This window comes from Telmatherina bonti, assembly GCF_933228915.1.
Source record: "Telmatherina bonti genome assembly, chromosome: 8".
Taxonomy (NCBI): domain Eukaryota; kingdom Metazoa; phylum Chordata; class Actinopteri; order Atheriniformes; family Telmatherinidae; genus Telmatherina; species Telmatherina bonti.
The window spans coordinates 1,925,680-1,939,152 of record NC_136626.1 but is presented as its reverse complement, the minus strand read 5'-3'; the positions used below and the strand labels follow the sequence as shown (position 1 = coordinate 1,939,152).

The following is a 13,473-nucleotide window of genomic DNA, read 5'->3' as shown; positions in this document are numbered from 1 at the left end:
AAAACCAAACAAACCACCTACAGAATGTTCATCATACAGGGGGATCAGTTTAATGGGATGTGACATGAAAATTTTATCATCTTTTATATACAGTCTATGCTCTGAACTCATACAGGATTCTGTTTTTGACTTTCGAGTTCATAGACAGTTGCAACGCTGTTTATTTAACCAATTAGCATTGAGCTAGACTGATAACGATCCTGCAGCACATACTCAGTTGGCCCCTCCTACTTTCTGGAAGACAGTAGCCTCTTGCCATCATTCCTTCAGGGAGAACTCAAACACAAAGTAAAAAAGTATTTTTTTAAATGATTATTTTTTTGTGATAGCATCCAAACAGTGTGCATGAAGAACTTTACAGGTATAGTTTGAATATGCAGCTTCTTAGCTTCTAAAAGCCATTGGCAACATGTGCCAAAGCTAATGTTTTAAGCTAGCAGAGCTGGTTTTAAGATGGTCGTCAGGCAGAGGGACAGTTGCAACGCACTGTCAGGTCTCATGACCACAGTGGTAAAGACGGGACAGGAAACAAAACATAAGCTGTCTTAAAGAATGCAGCAGACTATTTTTCATGTGTCAGGTGGTTCTTTACATCAAATTGATCTTTATAGACTTAAACCAAGTTGCAGTTTATTCTTCATCTTCTGTTCCGTTTTGTTCCAGTAGTAGGCCACGAGACAGGAAAAAGTCAGAACGTTCTGTCCTTAGCGGCAGAGAGAGACAGAGAGCAGGACAGTGAGAAGTGTTGCAAAACAATTTGATATTTGCCACACCACCCTGTAACGCTTGATAAAAAAGAGCGAGTGGCTAGGACCAGGAGAGGAGATGAAGTCAGGGTACTGGGTTTTCTCTAGCCAGCAGGAGTATCACTGCAGACTATCTGCAAAAGGCAGCAGACCTATTCTATGGTCTTAGTACCAAAGAGGTAAGGAAGAAGAAGGTATGCAGCAAAGTGTAGCACCACATGTGAGCAATTAGGAAATGATGTAGGTCTATGTGAGTGTTGAGACTGATAAGGAGAATTACAAGTGCAGAGTGATAAAAAAGAAGAAATTGACATGTTTAACGTGAGAAATTAAGATTTTAGTTTTAGGATTTTCAGTTTCAGTAAATTGTCATTTCCCCTCTCTTTCTCAGGTCCGTTGCTTGGCTTTCCAGTTGACTACGCACCACAACTGCTAATTCCCTGACAGTTGGCGTCAATCCTCCTTGACAGGCCATGACTGGTTCTCGGGGTTTATGAAACCAAATCCAACCCTTCCCATACGGCGCCCTGAAGCTACAAGCCTCGGAGCATAAGTTTGAACCAACACAATGTTTCTCCATTTTTTGAAAACTTTGTCGAGGTGTTAGACAAATGTAAATTTGATGCAAAAGATGTGTGGAACATGGAGGAGACTGGTCTCCACAGTACAAGAGCCACAGCATTGTAGTTGCCAAGCACGGCATCAGACCGGTGGGGTCAGCAACATCTGGAGAGAGAGGGTCACTTGGGACAAGTGTGCAGCCAATGCATTGGGGAGCATGTTTCCACCTCGCTTCATCTTTGTCCGTGTCCATTTTAAAGATAATTTCATTCGTAATGGCCCACATGGATCCATCGTGATGGCCCGAGCCCTCCTAGTCCTCTTGGTCCTCTGCGTCCTCCGAGTCTTCCAGGTCCATTGAGCCTATCTTGGTTTTATTCCGGAACTGGGTCCGGAAACAGACGTTACTTTGTGACAGAAACCATGAAAACAGTTTAATTTAAAATCAAGTGTTTTTATTGGAAAGCAAAGCCCTGAGTCAGCGTGCTGCGTTCACTTCCCCTGGGAATTATCACCATTTCACATTAGAAGCTACAAAACAGCACTAACACTGTCCTCTCAGCTGATTGGCTCCCTGAGATCAGACCTGTTCGACCAATCAGAAGGGCACGACAACGCAGGCGCATCAACTCCCCACAGGAAGCGAACGCAGCGTGATTACACAGAAGAAGAAAACAGACGCTGAGAGGGAGACGTTCTCCAGCTACATGTTGCTACGGTTACTCTTATCCAAAGCCAATCAGGAGGCGTTCTTCTACAGTGGGCGGAGCCTAGCTGAGTATTTTGTGGTATGGGTAGAGCGGGAGGGAGGAGCTGAACGCTCTGATGTCACTAATGAAAGTGGCGTCCTGCAGCCGTGGCGACGAGGCCGGTAGAAAGGTCAGCTGACTGACTTCGCTATAAGCCGAGGAGGGGGTGGAGTCGGAAGTCTGGTCGGGGGGGTCGTTCTCCTCCACGCCGAAGCCCACCACCTGCAGAGAGCCGACGTGATGGATGCTGGAGAACAGCTGGAGAACAGCTGGATGTCTACTCACGTGCACGCTCAGCTTCCTGCTGCTGTCTCCTCGCTGCTCCAGGAACCAGGAGACCAGGTCCTCCTGAGTGAAGACCTTCAGAACCTCAATCTGCAACCGGACCGCAGTGGATCAGAACCAGAACCATGAGAAGCCTCGACCGTCCACAGACCTGGCGTCTCCATGGAAACCCACCTCTTTGCTCAGCCGGTCGAAGACATATTGCTGCGTCACCACCTCGAACCAGTTGCGGTCGACTTCTTCTCCCAGGTGAGCGTCCTCGCACTCCTTCAGCTTGATGAGGGCCGTCACCTGAGTCCGGAAGGCGTCCTCGCTCAGCGCCGCCAGACGCTCACCGAAGCTCAGCAGGAAGTCCTCGATCTTCGTCTCCACCAGCTCCGAGCTGCAAGCAGCCAGTTCAGTCTGCGAAAAAACCAGACCACACCTGCACAGCGGCCAGCTCACCTGAACTTGGTGGCCTGCGTTTCCACGGTGACGGAGAATCCCAGAACCCCCGAGGTGTTCCTGCAGGTCGGGTACACCTGGTACCTGTAAATGGCGTGTTAGTAGCGGCCTAAACAGCGGGTTCTGCTGGGTACCGGGGGAAGTTCTCACCCCAGCATCTGCTTGGTCCTCAGGAAGTCGAAGCAGGGCTCCTCCATGTGCATCTGGACACAAACAGAAGGTCAGCTGATGGTTCTGATGGTTCTGACTCGGCCCAAACATCAAGACTCACCACCATCAGCTCCATCAACGTGTGCTCTCTGAGCCTCTTTAGCCCTGACTGCAACACAAACACAGGGTTACATGTTGGGGGGGGGGGGGGGGGGGGGGGGGGAGGCGTGGCCTCGATGTGGGGGCGTGGTCAGCATGCGCCCACGCGGTCTCACCTGGAAGTAGACGGTGACCTCAGAGTTGGCGTCTCCTTTGTTGAGGGACTTGACCCTGCAGAGGTGGTGTCTGGGAGGCAGCTCCACCACCTGGAAGGAAACGGGGACCTCTGCAGTTGGGTGCTGGAACTGCAGCTTCCTGCAAACAGGAAATGCTGATCTGCGCCTGAACAGGTAAGGCGGACACCTAGACCAATCAGAAGCACCGATACTCACGCTGTGAGGAACTGCAGGAACTCTGTGGACTCCTGTTGAAGCAAAGACACAGGTGAGAAACAGACACCTGAAACGGGCGGGACCGTGGTGAGGAAGCTGCGGCGTCTCACCACGCTGGTGAAGTTTCCCTGCACCAGCCCTTCGGCGTAAAGTTCCGCCTTCAGCGCCGCGACGAACGCCATCAGGTCGTAAACAGCCAGCCCATCCGTCAGGACCCGGTACTTCTGGACGACCGACCACCGGCGGGGCTCCAGGATCATCAGACGGACGTCTCTGCGAACACACACACACACACACACACATCTGCCTTTTCACAACAAGCCCCGCCCCTGTCCTCCCATTGGTCACGGCGGTGTGCACTCCTGCCGCGTGTACGTACCTGGCGAGCCTGCCGGGGTTGATGAGGATGTTGAAGTAGGTTTTCCTGAGCTGCTCCGAGAACATGCTGAACACATCCGGGTCGGTCCTGAAGTCCGCCAGGTGGTCCACCACCAGATCCAGCAGCAGCTGTAACGGCCCACAGAAGTTAAGAGGACCTCCGGGTCCTGGTCCAGACCCAGACTGGTCCAGATCCTCGTCTATACCGAGACTGGTCCATGTTCAGGTCCTGGTCCTGTTCCAGGTCCTAATCCTGGACCAGGATGATGTTTTTTTCAGACTTTTGTATTTGTCTGTATTTTTAGTGGTTAAATTATGAGCTTTAAAATAGAAAAAATCTCTATTTGAAACTAATTTCTGTTTCTTCAATCTGGTGAGGAGCTGTCCTCCTCATTCAAAGCCCTTTTCACAGCTTTTGGTTCAGGATTGGTTAACTAAAACTCTCTCACACACACATTCTGATTTAACATGACTTTGTTGGCAGCTGGCTCGATTCTTCGTTCTGGTGTCGGACGTTAAAGGGACGGACGTTAAAGGGACGGAGGTGAAAGGGACGGACGTTAAAGGGACGGACGTTAAAGGGACGGACGTTAAAGGGACGGAGGTGAAAGGGACGGACGTGGAAGGGACGGAGGTGAAAGGGACGGACGTTAAAGGGACGGACGTTAAAGGGACGGGCGTTAAAGGGACGGACGTGGAAGGGACGGAGGTGAAAGGGACGGAGGTGAAAGGGACGGAGGTGAAAGGGACGGAGGTGAAAGGGACGGACGTTAAAGGGACGGACGTTAAAGGGACGGGCGTTAAAGGGACGGACGTGGAAGGGACGGAGGTGAAAGGGACGGAGGTGAAAGGGACGGACGTTAAAGGGACGGACGTTAAAGGGACGGACGTTAAAGGGACGGAGGTGAAAGGGACGGGCGTTAAAGGGACGGACGTTAAAGGGACGGACGTTAAAGGGACGGAGGTGAAAGGGACGGGCGTGAAAGGGACGGGCGTGAAAGGGACGGAGGTGAAAGGGACGGACGTGGAAGGGACGGAGGTGAAAGGGACGGACGTTAAAGGGACGGGCGTTAAAGGGACGGACGTGGAAGGGACGGACGTGAAAGGGACGGGCGTTAAAGGGACGGACGTGGAAGGGACGGACGTGGAAGGGACGGACGTGGAAGGGACGGACGTGAAAGGGACGGGCGTTAAAGGGACGGACGTGGAAGGGACGGACGTGAAAGGGACGGACGTGAAAGGGACGGAGGGTGAAACGGACGGACGTGAAAGGGACGGAGGTGAAAGGGACGGACGTGAAAGGGACGGAGGTGAAAGGGACGGACGTGAAAGGGACGGAGGTGAAAGGGACGGACGTGGAAGGGACGGACGTGAAAGGGACGGAGGTGAAAGGGACGGAGGTGAAAGGGACGGAAGTGAAAGGGACGGAGGTGAAAGGGACGGAGGTGAAAGGGACGGACGTGAAAGGGACGGAGGTGAAAGGGACGGACGTGAAAGGGACGGAGGTGAAAGGGACGGACGTTAAAGGGACGGGCGTGAAAGGGACGGACGTGAAAGGGACGGAGGTGAAAGGGACGGACGTGAAAGGGACGGACGTGAAAGGGACGGACGTTAAAGGGACGGAGGTGAAAGGGACGGACGTTAAAGGGACGGACGTTAAAGGGACGGGCGTGAAAGGGACGGGCGTTAAAGGGACGGACGTGGAAGGGACGGACGTGGAAGGGACGGACGTGGAAGGGACGGAGGTGAAAGGGACGGAGGTGAAAGGGACGGAGGTGAAAGGGACGGAAGTGAAAGGGACGGAAGTGAAAGGGACGGACGTGAAAGGGACGGAGGTGAAAGGGACGGACGTGAAAGGGACGGAGGTGAAAGGGACGGAGGTGAAAGGGACGGACGTGAAAGGGACGGACGTGAAAGGGACGGACGTGAAAGGGACGGAGGTGAAAGGGACGGACGTGAAAGGGACGGAGGTGAAAGGGACGGACGTGAAAGGGACGGACGTGAAAGGGACGGAGGTGAAAGGGACGGACGTGAAAGGGACGGACGTGAAAGGGACGGACGTGAAAGGGACGGAGGTGAAAGGGACGGACGTGAAAGGGACGGACGTGAAAGGGACGGACGTGAAAGGGACGGAGGTGAAAGGGACGGACGTGAAAGGGACGGAGGTGAAAGGGACGGACGTGAAAGGGACGGAGGTGAAAGGGACGGACGTGAAAGGGACGGACGTGAAAGGGACGGACGTGAAAGGGACGGAGGTGAAAGGGACGGACGTGAAAGGGACGGACGTGAAAGGGACGGACGTGAAAGGGACGGAGGTGAAAGGGACGGAGGTGAAAGGGACGGACGTGAAATGGACGGACGTGGAAGGGACGGACGTGAAAGGGACGGAGGTGAAAGGGACGGAGGTGAAAGGGACGGACGTGAAAGGGACGGACGTGAAATGGACGGACGTTAAAGGGACGGAGGTGAAAGGGACGGACGTGAAAGGGACGGAGGTGAAAGGGACGGACGTGAAAGGGACGGAGGTGAAAGGGACGGACGTGAAAGGGACGGAGGTGAAAGGGACGGAGGTGAAAGGGACGGAGGTGAAAGGGACGGGCGTGAAAGGGACGGGCGTGAAAGGGACGGACGTGGAAGGGACGGACGTGGAAGGGACGGACGTGGAAGGGACGGACGTGGAAGGGACGGGCGTTGAAGGGACGGAGGTGAAAGGGACGGACGTTAAAGGGACGGGCGTGAAAGGGACGGACGTGGAAGGGACGGACGTGGAAGGGACGGACGTGGAAGGGACGGACGTGGAAGGGACGGGCGTTAAAGGGACGGACGTGGAAGGGACGGACGTGGAAGGGACGGACGTGAAAGGGACGGACGTGAAAGGGACGGAGGTGAAAGGGACGGACGTGAAAGGGACGGAGGTGAAAGGGACGGACGTGGAAGGGACGGACGTGGAAGGGACGGACGTGGAAGGGACGGAGGTGAAAGGGACGGAGGTGAAAGGGACGGAGGTGAAAGGGACGGACGTGGAAGGGACGGAGGTGAAAGGGACGGAGGTGAAAGGGACGGACGTGAAAGGGACGGACGTGAAAGGGACGGAGGTGAAAGGGACGGACGTGAAAGGGACGGAGGTGAAAGGGACGGAGGTGAAAGGGACGGACGTGAAAGGGACGGAGGTGAAAGGGACGGACGTGAAAGGGACGGAGGGTGAAAGGGACGGAGGTGAAAGGGACGGGCGTGAAAGGGACGGACGTGAAAGGGACGGAGGTGAAAGGGACGGACGTGAAAGGGACGGACGTGAAAGGGACGGACGTGAAAGGGACGGAGGTGAAAGGGACGGACGTGAAAGGGACGGAGGTGAAAGGGACGGAGGTGAAAGGGACGGACGTGAAAGGGACGGACGTGAAATGGACGGACGTGAAAGGGACGGAGGTGAAAGGGACGGAGGTGAAAGGGACGGACGTGAAAGGGACGGACGTGAAAGGGACGGAGGTGAAAGGGACGGAGGTGAAAGGGACGGACGTGAAAGGGACGGACGTGAAAGGGACGGAGGTGAAAGGGACGGAGGTGAAAGGGACGGACGTGAAAGGGACGGACGTGAAAGGGACGGAGGTGAAAGGGACGGACGTGAAAGGGACGGAGGTGAAAGGGACGGAGGTGAAAGGGACGGACGTGAAAGGGACGGACGTGAAATGGACGGACGTTAAAGGGACGGAGGTGAAAGGGACGGACGTGAAAGGGACGGAGGTGAAAGGGACGGAGGTGAAAGGGACGGACGTGAAAGGGACGGACGTGAAAGGGACGGAGGTGAAAGGGACGGAGGTGAAAGGGACGGACGTGAAAGGGACGGACGTGAAAGGGACGGAGGTGAAAGGGACGGACGTGAAAGGGACGGACGTGAAAGGGACGGACGTGAAAGGGACGGAGGTGAAAGGGACGGACGTGAAAGGGACGGAGGTGAAAGGGACGGACGTGAAAGGGACGGACGTGAAAGGGACGGAGGTGAAAGGGACGGACGTGAAAGGGACGGAGGTGAAAGGGACGGAGGTGAAAGGGACGGACGTTAAAGGGACGGAGGTGAAAGGGACGGGCGTTAAAGGGACGGACGTTAAAGGGACGGACGTTAAAGGGACGGGCGTGAAAGGGACGGGCGTGAAAGGGACGGGCGTTAAAGGGACGGACGTGGAAGGGACGGACGTGGAAGGGACGGAGGTGAAAGGGACGGAGGTGAAAGGGACGGAAGTGAAAGGGACGGACGTGAAAGGGACGGAGGTGAAAGGGACGGACGTGAAAGGGACGGAGGTGAAAGGGACGGACGTGAAAGGGACGGACGTGAAAGGGACGGACGTGAAAGGGACGGACGTGAAAGGGACGGAGGTGAAAGGGACGGACGTGAAAGGGACGGACGTGAAAGGGACGGAAGTGAAAGGGACGGAGGTGAAAGGGACGGAGGTGAAAGGGACGGAGGTGAAAGGGACGGACGTTAAAGGGACGGAGGTGAAAGGGACGGACGTGAAAGGGACGGACGTGAAAGGGACGGAGGTGAAAGGGACGGACGTGAAAGGGACGGACGTGAAAGGGACGGACGTGAAAGGGACGGAGGTGAAAGGGACGGAGGTGAAAGGGACGGACGTTAAAGGGACGGACGTGAAAGGGACGGAGGTGAAAGGGACGGAGGTGAAAGGGACGGACGTGAAAGGGACGGAGGTGAAAGGGACGGACGTTAAAGGCACGGACGTGAAAGGGACGGAGGTGAAAGGGATGGACGTGAAAGGGACGGACGTGAAAGGGACGGAGGTGAAAGGGACGGAGGTGAAAGGGACGGACGTGAAAGGGACGGACGTGAAAGGGACGGAGGTGAAAGGGACGGACGTGAAAGGGACGGACGTGAAAGGGACGGAAGTGAAAGGGACGGACGTGAAAGGGACGGAGGTGAAAGGGACGGACGTGAAAGGGACGGACGTGAAAGGGACGGAGGTGAAAGGGACGGAGGTGAAAGGGACGGACGTGAAAGGGACGGACGTGAAAGAGACGGACGTGAAAGGGACGGAGGTGAAAGGGACGGACGTGAAAGGGACGGAGGTGAAAGGGACGGACGTGAAAGGGACGGACGTGAAAGGGACGGACGTGAAAGGGACGGAGGTGAAAGGGACGGACGTGAAAGGGACGGAGGTGAAAGGGACGGAGGTGAAAGGGACGGACGTGAAAGGGACGGACGTGAAATGGACGGACGTTAAAGGGACGGAGGTGAAAGGGACGGACGTGAAAGGGACGGAGGTGAAAGGGACGGACGTGAAAGGGACGGACGTGAAAGGGACGGAGGTGAAAGGGACGGAGGTGAAAGGGACGGACGTGAAAGGGACGGACGTGAAAGGGACGGAGGTGAAAGTGACGGAGGTGAAAGGGACGGACGTGAAAGGGACGGAGGTGAAAGGGACGGGCGTTAAAGGGACGGAGGTGAAAGGGACGGACGTGAAAGGGACGGACGTTAAAGGGACGGGCGTGAAAGGGACGGGCGTTAAAGGGACGGGCGTTAAAGGGACGGACGTGAAAGGGACGGACGTGAAATGGACGGACGTTAAAGGGACGGAGGTGAAAGGGACGGACGTTAAAGGGACGGACGTGAAAGGGACGGACGTTAAAGGGACGGAGGTGAAAGGGACGGAGGTGAAAGGGACGGACGTTAAAGGGACGGACGTGAAAGGGACGGAGGTGAAAGGGACGGAGGTGAAAGGGACGGACGTGAAAGGGACGGAGGTGAAAGGGACGGAGGTGAAAGGGACGGACGTGAAAGGGACGGAGGTGAAAGGGACGGACGTGAAAGGGACGGACGTGAAAGGGACGGAGGTGAAAGGGACGGACGTGAAAGGGACGGACGTGAAAGGGACGGACGTGAAAGGGACGGACGTGAAAGGGACGGAGGTGAAAGGGACGGACGTGAAAGGGACGGAGGTGAAAGGGACGGGCGTTAAAGGGACGGAGGTGAAAGGGACGGACGTGAAAGGGACGGACGTTAAAGGGACGGGCGTGAAAGGGACGGGCGTTAAAGGGACGGGCGTTAAAGGGACGGACGTGAAAGGGACGGACGTGAAATGGACGGACGTTAAAGGGACGGAGGTGAAAGGGACGGACGTTAAAGGGACGGACGTGAAAGGGACGGACGTTAAAGGGACGGAGGTGAAAGGGACGGAGGTGAAAGGGACGGACGTTAAAGGGACGGACGTGAAAGGGACGGAGGTGAAAGGGACGGAGGTGAAAGGGACGGACGTGAAAGGGACGGAGGTGAAAGGGACGGAGGTGAAAGGGACGGACGTGAAAGGGACGGACGTGAAAGGGACGGACGTGAAAGGGACGGAGGTGAAAGGGACGGACGTGAAAGGGACGGAGGTGAAAGGGACGGACGTGAAAGGGACGGACGTGAAGGGACGGAGGTGAAAGGGACGGAGGTGAAAGGGACGGAGGTGAAAGGGACGGACGTGAAAGGGACGGACGTGAAAGGGACGGAGGTGAAAGGGACGGACGTGAAAGGGACGGAAGTGAAAGGGACAGACGTGAAAGGGACGGAGGGTGAAACGGACGGGCGTGAAAGGGACGGAGGTGAAAGGGACGGGCGTGAAAGGGACGGAGGTGAAAGGGACGGAGGTGAAAGGGACGGAGGTGAAAGGGACGGAGGTGAAAGGGACGGACGTGAAAGGGACGGAAGTGAAAGGGACAGACGTGAAAGGGACGGAGGTGAAAGGGACGGACGTGAAAGGGACGGACGTGAAAGGGACGGACGTGAAAGGGACGGAGGTGAAAGGGACGGACGTGAAAGGGACGGAAGTGAAAGGGACAGACGTGAAAGGGACGGAGGGTGAAACGGACGGGCGTGAAAGGGACGGAGGTGAAAGGGACGGACGTGAAAGGGACGGAGGTGAAAGGGACGGACGTGAAAGGGACGGAGGTGAAAGGGACGGAGGTGAAAGGGACGGACGTGAAAGGGACGGAAGTGAAAGGGACAGACGTGAAAGGGACGGAGGGTGAAACGGACGGGCGTGAAAGGGACGGAGGTGAAAGGGACAGACGTGAAAGGGACGGAGGTGAAAGGGACGGACGTGAAAGGGACGGAGGTGAAAGGGACGGAGGTGAAAGGGACGGACGTGAAAGGGACGGAGGTGAAAGGGACGGACGTGAAAGGGACGGACGTGAAAGGGACGGACGTGAAAGGGACGGAGGTGAAAGGGACGGACGTGAAAGGGACGGACGTGAAAGGGACGGAGGTGAAAGGGACGGAGGTGAAAGGGACGGACGTGAAAGGGACGGAGGTGAAAGGGACGGACGTGAAAGGGACGGAGGTGAAAGGGACGGACGTGAAAGGGACGGAAGTGAAAGGGACGGAGGTGAAAGGGACGGACGTGAAAGGGACGGAAGTGAAAGGGACGGACGTGAAAGGGACGGAGGGTGAAACGGACGGAGGTGAAAGGGACGGAGGTGAAAGGGACGGAGGTGAAAGGGACGGACGTGAAAGGGACGGACGTGAAAGGGACGGAGGTGAAAGGGACGGAGGTGAAAGGGACGGACGTGAAAGGGACGGAGGTGAAAGGGACGGAGGTGAAAGGGACGGACGTGAAAGGGACGGAGGTGAAAGGGACGGACGTGAAAGGGACGGAGGGTGAAACGGACGGGCGTGAAAGGGACGGACGTGAAAGGGACGGAGGGTGAAACGGACGGAGGTGAAAGGGACGGACGTGAAAGGGACGGAGGGTGAAACGGACGGAGGTGAAAGGGACGGAGGTGAAAGGGACGGACGTGAAAGGGACGGACGTTAAAGGGACGGACGTGAAAGGGACGGACGTGAAAGGGACGGAGGTGAAAGGGACGGACGTGAAAGGGACGGAGGTGAAAGGGACGGACGTTAAAGGGACGGACGTGAAAGGGACGGACGTTAAAGGGACGGAGGTGAAAGGGACGGACGTTAAAGGGACGGAGGTGAAAGGGATGGAGGTGAAAGGGACGGACGTGAAAGGGACGGAGGTGAAAGGGACGGACGTGAAAGGGACGGAGGTGAAAGGGACGGAGGTGAAAGGGACGGAGGTGAAAGGGACGGGCGTTAAAGGGACGGAGGTGAAAGGGACGGACGTGAAAGGGACGGAGGTGAAAGGGACGGGCGTTAAAGGGACGGGCGTGAAAGGGACGGACGTGAAAGGGACGGAGGTGAAAGGGACGGAGGTGAAAGGGACGGAGGTGAAAGGGACGGACGTGAAAGGGACGGACGTGAAAGGGACGGAGGTGAAAGGGACGGACGTGAAAGGGACGGAAGTGAAAGGGACAGGCGTGAAAGGGACGGAGGTGAAAGGGACGGACGTGAAAGGGACGGAGGTGAAAGGGACGGACGTGAAAGGGACGGAGGTGAAAGGGACGGACGTGAAAGGGACGGAGGTGAAAGGGACGGACGTGAAAGGGACGGAAGTGAAAGGGACAGACGTGAAAGGGACGGAGGGTGAAACGGACGGGCGTGAAAGGGACGGAGGTGAAAGGGACGGAGGTGAAAGGGACAGACGTTAAAGGGACGGAGGTGAAAGGGACGGACGTGAAAGGGACGAAGGTGAAAGGGACGGAGGTGAAAGGGACGGACGTGAAAGGGACGGAGGTGAAAGGGACGGACGTGAAAGGGACGGACGTGAAAGGGACGGACGTGAAAGGGACGGAGGTGAAAGGGACGGAGGTGAAAGGGACGGACGTGAAAGGGACGGACGTGAAAGGGACGGAGGTGAAAGGGACGGAGGTGAAAGGGACGGACGTGAAAGGGACGGACGTGAAAGGGACGGAGGTGAAAGGGACGGACGTGAAAGGGACGGAGGTGAAAGGGACGGACGTGAAAGGGACGGAAGTGAAAGGGACGGAGGTGAAAGGGACGGACGTGAAAGGGACGGAAGTGAAAGGGACGGACGTGAAAGGGACGGAGGGTGAAACGGACGGAGGTGAAAGGGACGGAGGTGAAAGGGACGGACGTGAAAGGGACGGACGTGAAAGGGACGGAGGTGAAAGGGACGGAGGTGAAAGGGACGGACGTGAAAGGGACGGACGTGAAAGGGACGGAGGGTGAAACGGACGGAGGTGAAAGGGACGGAGGTGAAAGGGACGGACGTGAAAGGGACGGAGGGTGAAACGGACGGAGGTGAAAGGGACGGAGGTGAAAGGGACGGACGTGAAAGGGACGGACGTTAAAGGGACGGACGTGAAAGGGACGGACGTGAAAGGGACGGAGGTGAAAGGGACGGACGTGAAAGGGACGGAGGTGAAAGGGACGGAGGTGAAAGGGACGGACGTGAAAGGGACGGAGGTGAAAGGGACGGACGTGAAAGGGACGGAGGTGAAAGGGACGGAGGTGAAAGGGACGGGCGTTAAAGGGACGGAGGTGAAAGGGACGGACGTGAAAGGGACGGAGGTGAAAGGGACGGGCGTTAAAGGGACGGGCGTTAAAGGGACGGGCGTGAAAGGGACGGACGTGAAAGGGACGGAGGTGAAAGGGACGGAGGTGAAAGGGACGGAGGTGAAAGGGACGGAGGTGAAAGGGACGGACGTGAAAGGGACGGAAGTGAAAGGGACAGGCGTGAAAGGGACGGAGGTGAAAGGGACGGACGTGAAAGGGACGGAGGTGAAAGGGACGGACGTGAAAGGGACGGAGGTGAAAGG

At 56.8% G+C, this 13,473-nt stretch overlaps 1 protein-coding gene across 1 annotated transcript in view; it reads right to left on the bottom strand.

Moving 5' to 3' along the window:
* Nucleotides 1-2,077: 2,077 nt before the first annotated feature.
* The window catches only part of nrd1b (nardilysin b (N-arginine dibasic convertase)), a gene marked incomplete at its 3' end in the record, with an annotated part of 44,529 nt that continues 33,133 nt past the window's right edge, over nucleotides 2,078-13,473 (bottom strand). Inside the window, exons 22-31 of the mRNA XM_079244723.1 lie at nucleotides 3,806-3,933; nucleotides 3,537-3,699; nucleotides 3,427-3,458; nucleotides 3,211-3,349; nucleotides 3,057-3,104; nucleotides 2,936-2,988; nucleotides 2,786-2,869; nucleotides 2,516-2,723; nucleotides 2,342-2,431; nucleotides 2,078-2,278 (exon numbers count right to left, since the gene is read on the bottom strand). Of these exons, the coding sequence (XP_079100849.1) occupies nucleotides 2,078-2,278; nucleotides 2,342-2,431; nucleotides 2,516-2,723; nucleotides 2,786-2,869; nucleotides 2,936-2,988; nucleotides 3,057-3,104; nucleotides 3,211-3,349; nucleotides 3,427-3,458; nucleotides 3,537-3,699; nucleotides 3,806-3,933 (1,146 nt within the window). The remainder of the gene's footprint in view (nucleotides 2,279-2,341; nucleotides 2,432-2,515; nucleotides 2,724-2,785; nucleotides 2,870-2,935; nucleotides 2,989-3,056; nucleotides 3,105-3,210; nucleotides 3,350-3,426; nucleotides 3,459-3,536; nucleotides 3,700-3,805; nucleotides 3,934-13,473) is intronic.